The sequence below is a fragment of the Syzygium oleosum genome, unplaced genomic scaffold, assembly GCF_021117445.2.
Source record: "Syzygium oleosum isolate NSW1041296 unplaced genomic scaffold, Sole_v2.1 Sole_v2.05, whole genome shotgun sequence".
Classification (NCBI taxonomy): Eukaryota; Viridiplantae; Streptophyta; class Magnoliopsida; order Myrtales; family Myrtaceae; genus Syzygium; species Syzygium oleosum.
In genome coordinates, this window is record NW_026607489.1 from 10,968,537 (window position 1) to 10,986,667 (window position 18,131).

General features: G+C 41.7%; 1 protein-coding gene across 3 annotated transcripts; it reads left to right on the forward strand.

Moving 5' to 3' along the window:
* The first annotated feature begins 8,848 nt into the window (after positions 1–8,848).
* LOC115678433 (disease resistance protein RUN1-like) lies at positions 8,849–15,971 on the forward strand. 3 transcript variants are annotated; one of them, XM_056311841.1, is made up of 5 exons: positions 8,849–9,060; positions 10,908–11,470; positions 12,465–13,578; positions 13,925–14,206; positions 14,307–15,971. In XM_056311841.1, the coding sequence occupies exons 2-5, from the start codon at positions 10,953–10,955 to the stop codon at positions 15,834–15,836; spliced, it is 3,444 nt and encodes a 1,147-aa protein (XP_056167816.1). In that variant the 5' UTR covers positions 8,849–9,060; positions 10,908–10,952; the 3' UTR covers positions 15,837–15,971. The 3 variants fall into 3 exon arrangements, with proteins under 3 accessions (XP_056167816.1, XP_030457691.1, XP_056167817.1); XM_056311842.1 differs by lacking the exon at positions 8,849–9,060 and having other exon boundaries at positions 11,022–11,163; positions 11,387–11,470; XM_030601831.2 differs by lacking the exon at positions 8,849–9,060 and having other exon boundaries at positions 9,621–11,470.
* Positions 15,972–18,131: the final 2,160 nt, after the last annotated feature.

Here is an 18,131-nt window from a genome sequence, read left to right on the forward strand (position 1 = left end):
AAACACAACATCATTTGCATTCGAATGCTGTGGCTTAATTCAATGTTCGCAAAAGAGTCGATGTGCAGAGAGAGAGATGGAGGGTGATGGGTTTTAGTGGGATTTATGTTTGCTTCTATGGTGTACGAAGTAGGAGAGGATAAAACGTGCACGGATGAATCGATGAAGAAGACCGAAGAGGCGCCACCGAGATCAGTTTAGGACGGTTGACCGTTGTTAGTTGCTCTCGTTCTTGCTAATCAAATTATGTAACGAGAGGAGAATTATATTTTAGAAAGGATCAAACCAATCACTTTTTCAAGAAGAACAGAAATCCAAGTTAGATTTAATTATAAAAAGGGTTAATATTGAGAAAAACTCCGTACTAGCACATTTGTCAAATTTACCCCTAACTAATTTTTTGAACATAAAAAATCCCAAACTGGTACCCGTGATCAATTTACCTTCCGTTAGTTTCCGTTAAATTTTACCGGTAAATTGTTGAGTTGAATGACTAGTGGCTATTAACGGGTGTATCGATTTTGGGGTTTGACCCTCTGTTTGTCACAGGTGTACCACTTTGTGATTTTTTGTGCTATTAATCCAATTTGACGGAAACTAATGGAGGGTAAATTTATCACTAGTGTGCCAGTTTGGAGTTTTTGGTGGTTGAAAAATTAGTTTAGGGTAAACTTGTCGTACTAGTTTGTAGTTTTTGGTGGCAAAAAATTAGTTTGAGGTAAATTTGTCACAAGTATACCGGTATCCATTATAAAATAACTAGGTTTCCTTGATACTTCAAGCGTGAAAAGTAGACAATACATGAAGTAAATAAAGTGCAACCTAGATATAATTAGGAGAGTGAAAAGTAATTTAAGTTACTATGAACTTTAACAATGCAAAACCCTTGCAAAGCATGATTATATTACTCGTATTATATACGTAGAGGTTCTATAGCACAACTATAGCAAAGCTTTCTAGAATTTATAGTATAATTTCATCGTTAAAAGTAGCTGATGTGGTTATTTGTTTTTAAAGAACTGCTGCCATGGATTGCATAAGGGGAATGAAAGTGATTGCCGTGAACAACTTATTGCCACAATTAAAGAATTGACGTCCTCGAGCGTCCGCCATATAACTCATCAATCACTCCTCATCCCTGTTGGACTGAGTATAGACATAGTCTATTCATGAACCACACATTTACTCTTGAGCCACGTATTAATTATTGGAGAAGATCCCTGCTTTGAAACCATTGCTAGCGAATCGGCCCGTAAAATGAGTAGTCTAAATGACCACATCAGATGGTGATAGTTTTTTTTTTTTAATCGGGCAGATGGTGATACTTTGAAGTGGGTGCTAAGTGATGTATCACTTAACAGGGCATTATATCAGATGTGGAAATTTGGGATACAGTGCATGAAAGATACATGAAATTATGCAAGATGAAAAGCAAACTAGCCCTTCATTTCCCTACTAGTTCCTTTTTCTAACCCCACCAAACTCGAGCAGAGCCTATTCCCAAGTCAAACTCCATAATTTTCTACGTTAAGCTTGGAAAATGGAGTTCATGGGAAATTCTCGTTTTATTTCCCTAAACTCTCTTTTCTTACACGTTGAACATTAAATTTTGTATCTTTTCATTGTATCCCCCGAACTCTCACTCTCTTACTTGTAAAACTCTATACACTAGATCATGACACTGTACCCTGAACTCACACTCTCTTGTACGTTAAACCTTGTACTTTAAATCCTCACACATTACAATCAATCATTACATAAACATTGCAAAATACTTCTCTTTTTTGGTCGGGAAAAACTTTGTAAAAATACTTAAAAGCATAGAAAATCATCCGGTACCCTCTTTTCATGTCACGCCCCGTACCCTACGAGCACGTAATATCCCGCCGCGGTCGTTAAGAATGCAACTCCCAGGATTCGTCGCCGACCCGTTACCATCGAATAAGAGAATATACGCGGAAGCCAAACGAACACTCCATTCAACAAACATTCAAACGGGATAATAGAGAGAGACAATTTAAACAAACCAACAAACTATTTTATAAACTTAACGTCACATACAGCGATAACATATACAAGCCTTCCTAAAGGCAACAAACTCAGACCACGCATACTCAAAAAGAGATAGGGTGGTCGATCTGTTCCACTACTCTATTCATAAGTGGAGTTCCAAAAAGATAGAGATTTCTAACCCTATCAAAAACCTCCACAGCATCCTGGCGGTGCTCCTGGCGAAGTTGGGTCAGATGCCTCGCTATAAGAACCAGGCAACAAAGGCTCCGGTTCAGGGTCTGACTCCTCGGACCACGCCTGGGGTTCTGTAACCATCGGTTCGGACTCAGGATTAACAACAGCTCCATCAGGGGGATCAATCTCCATAAGATCCCACTCTCCTAAACCATCGTCAGGGGGAATATCAAATCCCCGGAGAGGACCAAAAGTCTGAACTCCATCCCGCAGAAACCATGCCATATACTTATGAGCTGTCAAGTACTGCTCACTATCATCGACCCAAACTGTACTCTCGTACTTCTGATACTCCCTATCCTCACCAGCTGGGTACTCAGTCACCCAATGCTCTGTTTCCGTTGGTACACCGAAACGTAGCGGAGGCTCAGTTATAATCAAGGTCGAGGGACTGAAATGTTTAACAACGGGGAAACGGGAATGAGATAAAATCTCAATAAGTAAACTACCTAAGCCTCGACTAAGGCAATACGTACCTCCGGCACCCTAATCATGCAATTCTAACCAATAGGGTAAGTTCCTATCAAACGAACAATGGTACCACATACTATGCAAAGTCTCGAATTGCATCCCAACCATGGCATACTATCAATATGCATAACATCAATAATAATAATCCAGACATACTCAATCATTCACACGAGTCTCGATTATAAGATGAAATCACTTCGGCCCGTCCCATACCATGCCTCACGATTTTATCCCATAATCAAGCGCAAAGCATGCCATGTGCACATAACACTCAAAGTTGTTCAGATTATTAACGACCCACCATAGGTCACACCGAACTCCCGCCGGTCTTCCGGCATAGCCAGGCATCACCCTACTACTTTGGGCGTGGCAACGTCCGGGATCGAACCCCCCCGGACAAGTCGGGTACCGGACGGCATTCCATTTAGGAGCATCGATCCGGCCTCCACCGCGATCGGCAATGTCTGAGATCGAACCCCCCTGACAAGTCGGGTACCAGACAGCATCCGAACTTCTACCGGGCATCGTCTATAACTCGTCTTAGACGGAACTCATCATGGCCATACACATAAACAGCCACGCATTGCCAATTTTGATCTTTCTTAATTAGCCAATGCAAGTGTTTATGACGTGCAATTTACTACGAATAAATATGCCATGAATCGCACTCGTTTTCGTATCAAATATCAATATATGATCACGATATGCCATGCCAAGCCAACAATAGCCATAATTAACCACACGATCCACTTTTAATGTAACGCCCCCACCTTGGGGTCATTAACGTGACGTCCCGTTCATTATTATCTTTCGTTACACACGAGCGGAAGCATTTCTCAGGACAATCACAATCAATATACTCAACGGAAGTAAGACAAGAAGCATCGTGAGCAAACCTTATGTTTACAATGCATACAAATATGTTTTAACAAAGCCCTTCGGGCCATGGCAAACAACACATATTTCATAGCCGACTATAAATAGCAAATCTTGACTTGGGTTATCCTACACCCACTACGGCTTCTCGCTACTCGCTTCTTCACCTCCACCCCGGTCCCGTCCGCCTGGCCATCTCACATCCCACCCGTGGCTTTATCCCGGAGCCGGCCCGCCCTGAGGCACCAAGTCCGTTAGGCCCTCATCGAATATCACAAGCGTCGTGATTCGGCGATAGGCGCGGTCTTCTCTAACATCTATCACGGTGAGCACTTCGGCTCTCTGCTCCACGGGATTGCCAACGCGGGCTGGGGGAGATGCCATCCTACGGACCTGAAAAAGGGGAAACAACGGGGGATGAGTCGGGGAGACTCAGCAAGTGAAAACACTAATATCAATCGAGGACGAGACAATCGTCGTTCACACAAGTCAATTCTTACCGTACCGGTATCAATGGCATTTCAAATAGCAAAGTCATGCTACGAAACCAATAAAACAAACATCAAACGTGAGTATCACACGCGAACATCATTAGATGAGAAATAACGAACAACCATGAAACCAAGAAACGGGCCAACCAACCCATGTTACAACGTATCGCAACTTCCTTTCCCGGTATTAGGGAATTCACTTACACAACGACAAACAAAACTAGAGAACGGGAGTCGAGACGGGCGAGCTCGGGAAATTTCGGGCTTTTTCCTTGCTTCCTTCTTGCTTGGCCGAGCAAATCTAGGCCAACGAAGGCCAAACCGTGGGCTCTTGGGTAGGAACGAGAAGAGACACGGGCCGGTTCGGGATTGTTTTGGGCGTGAGCTTCTCGGCCAAAGTGAGAAAAACAAGAAACAAAGGAAGAAGAAGATGATGGCGAGGTTGGCGTGAGAGAGGAGAAGAGGGGGGGGGGGGGATTTCACGTGAGGTTTCTTGCTTCCTTATAGCCAAATAGGCTTGGAGAAGAAGCCAAGTATTAATGTGCACAATAGTCAAAAGTTATGATGGCTTGTATTTAATGCCATTAAAAGCTATTAATGGACTAAAATGATGAAGAGGCTAACATTATCTCTTCCTCATTGGTTCTCCTCTCTCTCTCTCTCTCTCTCTCTCTCTCTCTCTCCTCTCACGGCTACTCCCTCTCTTTCTCTCTTGGCCGAATGGCCTCTTTCAATTTATCAAACCCCAAACTTGCTCCTCACTCAAGACTATTAATGCTTGTCATGATGAACAGGCCTCCAAAGTCTAAGGTCATGATGGATAGCATTAAAGTTCATTAATGAACTATAGCCAAAGGATCACGATGAAGAGAGCACAATGAATCCAAGCCACTAATGATTTCTCTCTTCCTTTCCCTCTCTCGGCTCTCTCTCGGCTCACTCTCATTTTCCCCCTGAGATGGCCTCCAATCAAAGCATAAAATATCTCATTTGAAAGCTCAAAACGTATGCTTTAAGTCACCAGAAGACACCAAGTCCAAATTCCAACGTTCTCGTATAGAAAATGCTGAATCTTTGAAATCTGACAAAACCGGACAGCTTTGCACTGTTCACGAAATTGGACTTGAAAATATAGTAAATGGACTCCCAAAATTCTCAAATTTGAATATGTCATAAACAAGGCCTTAACAAACATTTTTCATGAGAATAAAAAATCTAAATCTCTCTGTAAACACTATTTTTAGTAGCTCAAAGACAGACTAAAAACAGTTCGCTGGAACAGACTTCTTGTTTCTCAAAGTAAGCTCTGTTCAGAATCCAAATCATCTCGAAAAATTCCCAAATTTATATATGTTATAGAAAAGGATGTTCTCAACAACTTTTATGAAGGAAACTTTTCCAAAATCAGCCTAGAAAAGCTTGTAGACAATAAATACGGTGTGAACATCACCGAAATACCCATTCTGGGCAGTTTCACACGGTCCGAAAATCAGGCCATTGTACCACTCATATCAACTCCAAAAATTCTGAAATTAAAGTATGTAAAACTTCAAGATGTTTGGAACAACTTTCAAGAAGGAAGTATTTAGAAATTCGGATCACAAAAGTCTCCCCAAAATAACAAAATGAAGGGGTACAAAGGATCCGAAATAGGGTTTTCCAAAACAAGAGTAAAAATTTTAGTACCCATTGGAAAACCACAAAACTTAAACCATAACCATTTTCCAGGGACTGAAATTGAGGATGTGACATTTAAAATCCTACGATTATTCATCAAGTGCAAGATCAACCATGAAACATCAATTTCAACCATACGATCTTCGTTCTAGGCCACGAAATCATCATTCCAACCACACGATCAAGCCATAGTCAATTACTCAGCCATGATCAAATAAATTAACCATACGATTAAACAATTTAACCATGCGATCAACATTAAACAACTAATCCACCACACGATCGTCATTAAACCTTTAATCGGTACATAATCGACTAATTAGCCATGCGATTGTCAATCAAAGCCACACGATCAACTTCAAATCTCTACTAAGCCATATGATCAAATTTTATCACATCCTAATTTAATTTAAACCGTACGATCAAAATTAGCACATAATCATGTTAATTAAGCCCTAAAATTAACATTAACCAATCTAGAATCAATGGGGGCCATATGATCAATATCCAAATCATCCAATTCAGCCACTACCACATGATTATTGCAGCCACAAGACTAACATACGAATTTAATTAAAACAACCAATAAACAATCATAATTAGCCAAATTAAGCACAATTAGCAACATTAAACATATGCTCAAGCTCAAGTCACATAATCTACCTATCTTAACATTCAAATCAGCCATATAATCATCAAATCCAGCCACCAACAAATCCTCAATTCAGCATCTACCATAAACCCTAAATTAACTCCTAAAATAACCCATAAATTACTCTAACAACCCCTAAACACTATCCAATGATAACCTACTAACCTAATCAAGGTTTAGGGAGTTACTTACCACTAATTTAAGCTAAGAACCAAGCCAAAACCAGTAGCACCAGTCCCGGCCAAGCCAAGAGCTCCGGCGAACGGCGGCGGCCCAAATGGCGATCCGGCGAACGGCAGCTGCTCCGGGTGTGAACGGCGGCTTGGGGGCGGCTCACGGTGGTCCACGGCGGTCCAGGGGTGGTGGTGTGAGGGTGCAAGGGTGGTGGACGGCGCTGGTGAGTGTCTTGGCCAAGGGGGGAGGGAGAGAGAAAGAGAAAAATGAAGAGAGAGAGAGAAAGCAAGGGAGAAAGTGAGGAGAGAGAGAGAGGGCTGAACATATCTCTCAAAATGGAGGGCTAGGATGAGTCCTTGGTGCCCAAGTATTGATTTAAGGGCTAGGAATGCATCTAGAAAAAGGGTTTCTAGAAGGGCAATTATGTAAATAACCAAAAAGGGCAAGGGCAAAGTTGTCCAAGAGGATTTTCGGCCACTAGGGGAAAAAGACCAACATGTCCTTCCACTCAACAAATAAACTCTAGAACACACATGGGTAAAATCGTCTTTTCCAATTTCCGAGCCAATTTTCACTTTTTCGAGAATTTCTGGGTAAACCGATAACAAAGCGAGCTTAACGCGGCGACGTCCAATATAATAATTTTGACATCCTTGAAAGTTCGATACCTAAGTTCGGATTCCAATTCGTGGCCAAAATCGATCAAGCGCGACTTTCGTGTATCTTAAACTAACGGGCGGCTTTTAGGGTTTACGCGTGTCGACCTGTGGTTGATTTGATATCAATCCACGTTTAAGTTTATTCGAGCCATGGTGACTTCGATTGTCATGTAATTACGAGGGTCAATCACTAGTTCCGAATGACACGATCATTAGAAATTGATTTTGGAACGTTCGGAATGCATACAACGATTAAACGGAATCACCCGTGACTCAATTGTATAACATTGTTAAATTGTTCCATAATCATTCTTGGATCGGCCTATAATGGCCCAAAATATCCCATTGTCAATCCTTATGGTCGAAGTGTCGATCCGGATTCGAGTTCTTGGGTCGTGCGTACCGAAATCCGAACTAGTCATTCCCTAACGGTTAGTATTCTCAAGAATGGCCAATTCCGAGTGAGATATAACAGAAAGTGCATTGATGATAATATCATTTCATAAATCCCGAAAGTGGGTCGAAATTCAGAATGTCACATTTCACGTGTGTAAAATACTCTACTAAATATGATATAGATGCTTACTATTGTAATTAATTAAACAAAAATAATTTATCAGTACCTACTTATGCCCCTTAAAAAGAAGACAATCTAGCATGGCGACATTACAAGACATAAATCAAAGGACACCTGTTGGTCTAGGTCCTTCCTTTGTTTTCTTCTTGTTTTTTTTCGCTCCTCGTTCTTTTATTGGTAATAAGGTTAGGAACGACCACCCTAAGCAACTTTCTTGGTACTATCATAGTAGCTTGACACTAGCGAGGGGATGCTTGACTTGACTTGAATAATAGCTATTGCTAATTTGAGCAAACCCATCAACATTGTACCCCCACGGTGCTAGATAGGGGTGATCGGTTTCCGATTCGGTTCGAAAGGATCGGTTCCCAAAATTGAGAATCGGGGACCGAACTGGTTGGTCTTAGAACCGGGAATCGGACCGAACCAATGGAACCGATCACTTTTTTTTCCCCCATTATTTGATGCCATATTTTCGTGTTGAATTAAGTGATATGTATGTAATGATTCTCAAATCGAAAAAACGAATAAAAAAATGTGTTTCACTTAGGATTTAGTTCGCATTTTGCTAATTTTTTTAAAGAAATAAAAGATAAAAGAAAAGTGTATATAGTAGATCCGGTTCCCGATTTCAGTCCCTTTGGAATCGGGAATCAGACCGCCGGAACACCGATTCCACTTTTAGGAACTGGGAATTTGACCGACACTCTCGAGAACCGGACAAAATCGGGCGGTCCAATCTAGTCCGGATGGTTCCCGATTTGGGCGGTTCGTTTTGCACATCCCTAGTGCTAGAGGGAGCAAGCCGAGTAATCCTGTGCTACGACATGACCGAACTTATCCTGCAATCAAATTAAGGCTTCTTGAAGTCGAGGAGCGACCGGAAGGGTTTCGAACCTATACATTTAAGGAGTAATCCCTTCATCATTCGACGATCTTTTTGTTAAAATATTCACTTCAATCCATGGTATCCTTCCCGATAACAACACATAAAGAACGACATGAATGAAACGAACTTGAAGTGATGGAAAACAAAGGGCTCCTGGCAAAGTCAAGTCCTGAAGAAAAGGTATAAAACTCAAAATGCTTTTGTGCTATCAGTATCATTTGGCTTTCCGGAGAAATACAAGAGGACTTCCCCCTTTCAATCAAAAGGACTTCTCACGCTTCCCTTTGGCTCTCGCGGGCTTCTCACGCCTCTCTTCCCTCACGCCCGCGCTCGCCTCTCTTTCCCGGGTGAGATTTCTCTGTTCATGGGCTTGATGCTCTATGTGTTTCCCTCCTTTTTACGATCGTAGTTAGTTTCAATTTGCGTCTAGCTAGGGGTGCAATTGGTTTTGGGCGATGAGGGGGGGTCTTTAGTTTCATTGGAAATTCGGGCCTTGTGGGTTGTGGATTGTCGTTGCTGTCGCCTAGCTGGAGCAGCTCGTGATTCGGGCTTGTCGGCGCGTTTGGGATGGGAAGATTTTTTCTGTCCGAGGCGTTTCTTGGGGGGAGTACTCCGAGTTTGATGGTCAAGAAAATGAAATGAAGTGCGTGGAGCTATATCTTGATTCTGGCTACGCAGCGAGGAGGAAGGCTATTCCGTGTGTCGGTCTTCTCTCGACAAATTTAGGTGCCTTGGAAGCTGGTTTTCTGTTGCAATTGTTTGTTCTTCCTGGGTTGTGCCTTCGAAGTAGGGCAGAGCTGTGCAAAGTTTTTCTGATCGATTGAGCTTTGGTCTAGCTTTTCCTTGGAAGATGCCACAAATTGTATGCCAAGTGGTATGTTCTGCTTTCTTGTCCCGCTGCTTGTCCTTCCTGCCCACAATTGCGTTTTTGAAATTTTCTTGATAGATCTGCACTCTTGTGAAGGCTGTGTCTCAGGAATGGTTTCACCGTGGCTGTGCATGTGTCGATCTTTCAAAGGAAATTGAGTTCGTATGACTTTGTCGATGTTGTGATTGTAAAAGCTGCTTTAGCAAGTTGCTTGTTGTTCATGTTTATGGTTTGACCTTGACATTGTTCATTTGCATTGAAATTAAAAAACTTAAATTGGTCACACCAAAGGACTTTCCAAATATATGTTTACCAAACAGCATTTCTCTTATAGTTGCTTTCCGAGGCACTTTTCGATTACAGTTTACCAAACAGTCTTTGCATTTCCCCAAAGCCCTTTAGGCTAAAAGCCTTTGCATTTCTCCAAAGGCTTTCCCCAAAAGCCGAACCAAATGCTCCCCAAGAGTACACTTACCTTTTTATTTCTTTTGATACCAAAACACCTAATCTCAACTTTTCTTTTCATTCGAAATGTCTTCTTTTGCTAATGGAATTTTATCTTTTTGTTTTATTTTGCGCTGTCAATCATGTGATAGTGTGAGCAAGTGCCAAAGCGACTTAAGCAAACATTTAATAGCAAGAAGCGATGTGGATGTTGATCAACTCTTCCAACAAGGATGAAACAATATAGGTTATTCTGAAATTAAAAAAAAATGATGATAAACTCAAGCAAATCTATTTAGTGTATAACTACACTAACTGATGAAAAATATTAAAATGACAACACCTATAATTAAAGTAGATTTTTTATAATTTGAAATGTACCTCTTAGTTACGTCGGTAAGTTCTATAGACATACACGCGAAGAATAAGCTAGGAAACTCTGCATGAGAGAGTTTCTCGCTTACACGCTCAAAACAGAAGGTTGTAACGTGTGATGGCATTGATGGAGCACAGTCAATCTTGCAGAGCCACTCACCATGGTTAGATTCTTTCATTTTGGGCTGTCTAGCAGCTCCCAGGGGCTGATTGTGAACACGAGAAATTATCTTTGGTGTGTGAAAAATGCTGGCCCCAAAATCCGGGTCCGTGATTGTATGTCTTCTCTGAGACATTATTGCCTTTCTGAAATTTCTCCTTCAAAAGTTGGGATTACTAGTCCCACCAAGATTCAAAGTCTTTCTTTGATGTACTGTTACACGCGTGATTGCTCCGACTTCTTTTTGAAATATGCAAAAAGTGCCATGAAATGCCAGGAAAAAGGAGCAAAACTGATTTACTACGCCTTTTTACTCTTTCATAAACTCTCCAAGGATTGCTCATCAGACTAGGAAGAATCGTGCACACCAGAAGTAGTTCATCTCAGTGAATATGAAGAGAAAAAGGGACTCGGACACAGCAACGTCGCCCTCCACGGGTGAAGCTAGTGAGTCACTGGGAGCTGAATTTGAGGTGTTCTTGAATTTTAGAGGGCCGGACACCCGCCTCAGTTTCACTGATCACCTCTATCACTCCCTTGATGGAGCTGGGATTTGCGTCTTCTTAGACGATTCAGAGATCCGAGAAGGCGAAAAGATTGGAGGCGAGCTTCTACGTGCAATCAAGGACTCCAGAATTTATGTGCCCATCTTCTCCCGAGACTATGCATCTAGCGCATTGTGTCTTTGCGAGCTTGCCCACATGGTGGAATGCTCAAGAAGATCGACGGACAAAGTGATCCTTCCCATTTTCTTCGACGTTGATCCGTACGATGTTAAACTTAGAACTGAATTATACGTCGATGCCTTGAAAAAACACGAGGACAGGTTTGGCGCAGATGAAATGCAACGGTGGAAGGATGCTCTAAAAGAGGTCGCTTCGATCAAAGGATGGCACTGCAAAGATAGAGGGTAAGAGAGTTTCTAGAGGTTTTTACTATAGACTATATACTTCACTCCTTTTTCATGTCTTCAGATATAAATACAATAACCCTAGAGAGACCAATAAAAACTATTGGCTTAAAAGTTGATATATACTGCTGCACAATTACGAAAAGAATTTGTGGGGTTCTTCACGGAGATCTGGACGTGAAGTGGGCAACAAATTAAAGTGGTTTGATTTGTTTCAGAGGTTACTTTTTGGGGTGATAAATTCAGAATAGCCGATATACTTTTTTCTGGTAAATTGTGGTTACTTAACATTCTTGACCGACTCGCTATGAGGCCCATGGTTTCTGAAGTGATGATGCCATACATGGATCTGTGCATGGGGAGATATAGCATGGGGGTTCGTTGGCCATACTAAAAGTTTAACGACTTCCCTCGAAACTTTTTTGAGGATTGATGTTTAGCAGATCTTGAGAATGATGACACTGTTTTGATACGTACTAACTATATTTTGAGGAACAAATATTTTCCAAATCTTTGACTTTCCGCGAAACAAAAGCATCGGACAAAGTTATATCCTGTTTCGAGTACGCAACGGAAGAGTTGTTATGAATAATTTGATATTTATTTTAGGCTGTTTAAATTTCCAGTAATTCGTTCTTTCGCAGCATAAACATGATATTTGCATAATTCAATGACCACAGTGTAATTCTCTGAGGTTGTTTTGCCGTGATTGTGTTGACATTCTCAGGTTCAACATTTCAAAGCATGGGCGTTAGTTTTTTATTGTTGTGTTTTTAAACCTGGTAGTTTTGCTAGCAATCTTCTACTCTCTTTCTGTGTGCATAATTTCGTTCCTTTCTCTTTCTATGTGCGTGTTTAAAATAGATATCTTAGCCTTAATTTGCTTCGGTCGGCTAATAAAATTTTCTGTTGTGAATGGTGGATTAACATTTACAAAATCTTGGAAGTTGATGTTCTCTGTGTTGTTACTCAATCTGAATTTCTTGTATGGCAGCCAAGGGGAACTCATAAAACTTGTTACCAATGAGGTTTCAAGGAAACTGGCAAGAGCAGCTCGAATAGTGCCTGATCATTTGGTTGGAATTGATCGTCAAGTGAAAACCGTGATGGATTTATTAGGCAAAGACTCTCTCGATATACGGTTTGTTGTAATACATGGAATGGGCGGAATCGGTAAGACAACTCTTGCCAAAGTTGTTTTCAACCAAATCGCTTCTCAGTTTGATGGTTGCAGCTTCCTGTCAGACATTCGAGAACTTTCACAGCAGGGTAAAATTGTAAAATTGCAAAACAGATTATTGTCTGACATCCTCAACTCTACGTCCATAAAGATTCATGATACTGACTGTGGGGTCAACATGATTAAGGGAAGATGCCGCCACAAGAAAGTCCTAATTGTTCTTGATAATTTGGATAATAGGGACCAACTCATGAAGCTAGTGGAAAAGTGTGATTGGTTCAGTCCAGGGAGTAGAATTATTGTGACAACTAGGGACATCAGTTTTTTGAAAAAGAACAAGAATAATGCTTCAATGCATCCTAAAGTGTATTACTTCTACGAAATGGAGGAGATGCATAATTCTTATGCTATTCAACTTTTTAGTAGATATGCATTTGAGAGCGATGCTCCTCCACTTAAATATGATAGAATAACAAGAGAAATTGTGAAAATCACTGGTGGACTTCCGCTGGCTCTTGTGGTTATTGGATCCTCACTAGACTGTGAGAGTGAAGAAGTATGGGAGGATGTATTAGCCAAGACGAACAAGATGCTTCACGAAGAAGTTCAGGACGTATTGAAGGTAAGTTATGACATGTTGGAATATGAGCAGAAAGAAATTTTCCTTGACATTGCATGTCACATGGCCGATGAACAAAGAAGCGATGCAATTTTTATGTGGAGATCTTGTGAATTTTTTCCCATTGAAGCCATCACAGTTCTTGTTAATCTGTCTTTGATAAAGATTATGAATGACCGCATTTGGATGCATGACCAACTCAGAGATTTAGGGAGGGAACTTGTTCGCAAGGAGAGCATAGAACATCCTGGAGAGCGTAGTAGAATATGGTGTCCCACCGTAGCCATGGATGTTATACAAAGAAAAGAGGTACGTATTCACTAAAGTTCTACTTTTCACTTTGTGTAGAAAATAGAGTAGGTCTTTACTGTGTTAAATTACCACAGAGCATGGTAGCTCAGTGTTTAAGAGGTCACACTATCTTCCATAAGATTATAAGTTCGAGCCATGGCGTGAGAGAACCATTGGCCAGCTTATGCATTAGACATTTGTTACCTTATGTGGAGAGTTTTCTTGATTTCCAGTGGGGCTGTACGCTGTTCGCCTCTCCCCAGCCTTTTATTGAGAAAAAGGAAAGATATTTTGTTATATTCACGGGTCTTTTTCTCATGTTCACCTAAGCTGGGGCTTATTGAGCTATAATTGCTTTTACTAGGGAACAAAGAAAATAGTAGCTCTCAAACTAGGTGGGCAATCTCAAGTGTGCAATATTACACGTGAAGACATTTTAAGGCTGTTGAAGTTAAGGTTCCTTGAATTGGGTGGAGGAAACTTTGTAGGCGACTTCCAAAATGTCCTTTTGGAGCTAAGATGGCTGTCCTGGCAAAATTGTCCGTCAGAGTTTCAAGCTACTAACTTCTCTCCAAGCAATCTAGTTGTCCTCAAAATTTCAGAATCCGACATTACAAATGATTGGGGTGGATGGAGCCAAATCATGGTACGATATCTCGTAATATAACCAATTTACATCTACTCTTTTTCTTTGTGCACAGTGAATTTGACGATCCTTGTACATTGTTGTACGATTAATTCTACAGGGAAATGGTAGGTTAAAAGTTCTGCATCTCGTGAGTTGTAGAAGGTTGATCAAGACGCCTAACTTCTCTACATGCTTGACTTTGGAGAGACTCATAGTGAAGGATTGTGATAGGCTGGTTGAAATTGACCCATCCATTACTATGTTGAAGCATTTGAAGCACTTGGAAATTGAGGGGTGTATTGGTTTGAAGGTGCTTAAAGGAGCTCCAACAGTACTGAATCGAGCCATGGCATGTCAATCATGGCCAGACTTATTGGGTAATCTAAAGCGTCTATCAACTCTAAAGATGGAAAATATGGAACTCCTTGAACTTCCGGATTCAATAGGAGAGATGGCTGGTCTTCAAAAGTTGTCTTTAAGAAATTCATCTGTGAATCAACTTCCAGAGTCAATTGGGAAACTAAAATCTCTAGTCAAGTTGAATCTATCTTGCACGAACATTGGAGAGCTGCCCGATTCGATTGGAGAGCTTAAGAGATTGGAGAAGCTAGACATTGGAGAATGTAAATTAAGAAAGCTACCTGAGGCGATAGGGAAGTTGGAGAAGCTTGCACATTTAAGTGTTAGCGAGTGCAGATTTATGGAGGGAGAAATTCCGGTGGAAATTGGGGCGCTATCATCTTTGAAAGAACTAGACTTATCAGGAACCCGTATTTCTAAAGTGCCATCAAGTATTAGTCGGCTTTCTCAACTTCAAATTTTGGATTTGCTTGATTGTCATGAGCTTCAAGAATTGCCAGAGCTTCCTACAAGTTTGGCACGTTTGCACATTTCATCTTCAGCATTACAGAGGATTCCAGATCTGTCAAACCTGACCAACTTAAGTTTTCTGTGGTTATCTGATCATGGTCATCGTAGATATCTTAGTATGCCTCATGCACCTCCAAATGCATGCCAATCTCAAGATTTGCAGGGGATTGGGAGGTTAACTAAGTTGATTTGGTTGGCATTGGACCTTGTAGACATGACCATGTTACCTGCTGACTTTTGTGCCCTTACTGACCTCGAATTTCTCGAATTACCTGACTCCACCTTTCGATCTCTCGAGTGGATTCCACCCGAAATTAAGTTCTTGAGGTTCTATGATCTTGAGTCCACAGATAGATGGTCATGCCTTCACACCTTGAAATATTTGTCCAGAATAGATGTATGCAGGTCATGCTTAACGGAAATTCCACTGGATGTGCTTGGACAGTTGGAGAACCTTCGAGAATTGCATGTATTGCACTGTCTATTCCTTAAGAGACTATCCCATATACAAAGCTTGAGAAAGCTAGCGGTTTTGGAGGTTAGTCATTGCCCTCTGCTAGTTGAGATTCGAGGTCTGGAACAATCGGAATCAGTGGAGAGTTTAACAATTTCTTCCTGCCCGTCCTTAAAAGAGCTACTAGATTTTTTCTGCTTACAGAATATAAAGAAGTTGGATATATCTCATTGCGACTCCTTGGGAAGTTTGCCTGTTGTAGCCAACAAGGAAACATGTGAGTTATTTTCTTTCAAATGCAGGATGCTGCCTTTCGTTTACTAGTCCAGCATTTGAATGGCATGCTGAGAAGCTATTGTCCACGTCTGATTGATTTTGTTCACTCATCGTCTTCTCTATTTGTAGCTTGTGTATACATAAATGTTCTTGCCCTTATACTGATATTGAAAAGTTGCTACACTTAGCTCTCTTTTAATTCTTGTATGTAAGACGCGATGAGACTCAATTCTTTTTGCTGCTAATTATTTGGGTCATTTGCCACCAAAGAATTCCTAAATCGCATTGCAAAGGTCTCCACGTCCTCATCAATGAAGAAACGAGGGAGCTCCTTAGCCTGTGAATTGGTGGCCACCACAATAACCTCGTCGGATTTTGAACTTCGTTTTTCTCCAATATGTGTTTGTTTTTCCTCTCTTCATGTTTGCGCTAATATTACACGGGTCAGAGAAATGCCAGGCATGCCATGTTGATTGTCACTTGAGATCAGAAACTTCGACGCAGCCGGGGTCTTTATGCATTACACAGACGACCTGACAATCGAGAAAGAAACACAGACTCAATCTTAGGTCTTGAAGTCAATGTCTAGAATTTTGGAACACCCAAGCCTCGGCTGGTGAGGGCAGCCATCGCTGAGGCTGACGAGGCCGTTGCCGGTGGCTGGTGATCTCCGCGCAACCCGGTGATGGCCGGTGGAGGGAAAAAAGAAAAGTAAAGGAAAAAGTTTCAAAAAACCGCTTATCCGGACCACTCGAACCGGACCGGTACATACATACACACATATATTTATTTTATGTTGAAAATTTCAAAAAACCGTAACTTGGCGAAGACGTCAATTTTACGCGTCCTCTCTCGCATTTCCTCCACATTGCTGCCACTGTATTCTCCGTCTCTCTGCTTCATTCTCCTCTCCAGATTTCGCTCTCTTTCTGAACAACCAATCTCTCTCTCTCTCTCTCTCTCTCTCAAGATCCACCATTTCCATCATCACCCACTGAGAACTTTCCCGAGAAACCCACAAGCCCCAACACTTTCCCGAGAAGAAGGAAAGATATCGCACTCCCACAGCGACAACATCCCTCTCCACGCCTCCTCTCAGCCCGACATCGATGAGAACGAGAACCTCATCAATGCCAGTCCAATCTGGCCTCACCACCGTCCTCCTGGCCCTCGCCCATATCCCCGTCCCCTCCACAAGTTGCCGCAGAAGCTCTCCAACCAGAAGTTCCTGCCGGCTTTTGCGGCGGCGGCGGCGGCAGCCTCATCCCTGGCCCGTTTAAGGCATATTTCCAGGTTTAAGGCATACTTGCAGTGGAGATTAGGGAGTCTTGGAAGGCACGGCCGGTCCGCGGGTGGGTTCATGGAACCAGTGAGCGTTCCCAGTTCCCATTTTATAGTACCGGCCTTTAGTGGGCGGTTCCTGGTTCCAGGGTGAGAACCGCCTACACTGGATCACCCTACTTATGTCCCACAAAGATAAGTCACTCTAACATGGAAACATTAGAGGACATAAATCAAAGGACAATAGTTAAAGGTCCTTCCATGTTTTCCTTTTTCTGTTTTACCGGTTCCTCTTTCTTTTATTGGTAAAATAGTAGGAAAAACTAGAATTTGATAACTTCCTTAGTGTTAACATAGGAGTTTGACATAGTAGGGAAATGTACAAAAAAAGTCCTAAACCTAGTGCATTGGTACCGATTTAGTTTTAAATCTTTTAATTAGACAAATTTAATCATAAACTTTTTCACATTAATATCAATTAAGTCAATCTGGCCAATTTAGTTTAGAAATTGCTAATGTGGATGCCGATCGTCTTACATGGCATGGCAGGCCCTGACGTGGACAATCTTTTTAAAATTTTAAATATTTTTTGAAATTTTGTATGAATTTTTTTTCTTTTTCCTTTCCTTTTTTCTTATTTCCTTATTTCCCTTTGCTAGCTTCTACGATGGCCGGTGACCTCAGCCAGCTGCCGGCTAGGGCGAGGGCGTCCCGGTCCTCGCCGGCTAGGGCTTTGGCGAGGGCTCGGCGAGGCTGTCCCTTGCCAGATCCGGCAATAGTTGGGATGCCCTCGTTGGTCTCGTCATTGCTAGAGGTAGGTGAGGTCCCTCGCCCAGCTTTGCCAGAGGCCAACTTGCTTGGGCGAGGGTCTGGCGAGGGGCCAGCCCTGACCTGCGGCTGATGACCTCCATCGGCCATCACGAAGGCTGGCGGAGGGAAATAAGGAAAAAAGAAAATAGAGAAACGAAAAAAAGGAAAGAAGTAAAAGAAAAAAGGAAAAAAATTAATAAAAAATTTGAAAATTTATTAAAAAATTTAGAAAATTGTTTACATTAGTGCTAG

Excerpts from the sequence above, each read along its gene's own strand:
- LOC115678433 (XM_056311841.1), top strand. The coding sequence starts at position 10,953 with ATGAAGAGAAAAAGGGACTCGGACACAGCAACGTCGCCCTCCACGGGT. Across the intron at positions 13,579-13,924 it reads ATGTTATACAAAGAAAAGAG|GGAACAAAGAAAATAGTAGC; the intron begins GTACGTATTCAC and ends TGCTTTTACTAG. Across the intron at positions 14,207-14,306 it reads GTGGATGGAGCCAAATCATG|GGAAATGGTAGGTTAAAAGT; the intron begins GTACGATATCTC and ends TTAATTCTACAG.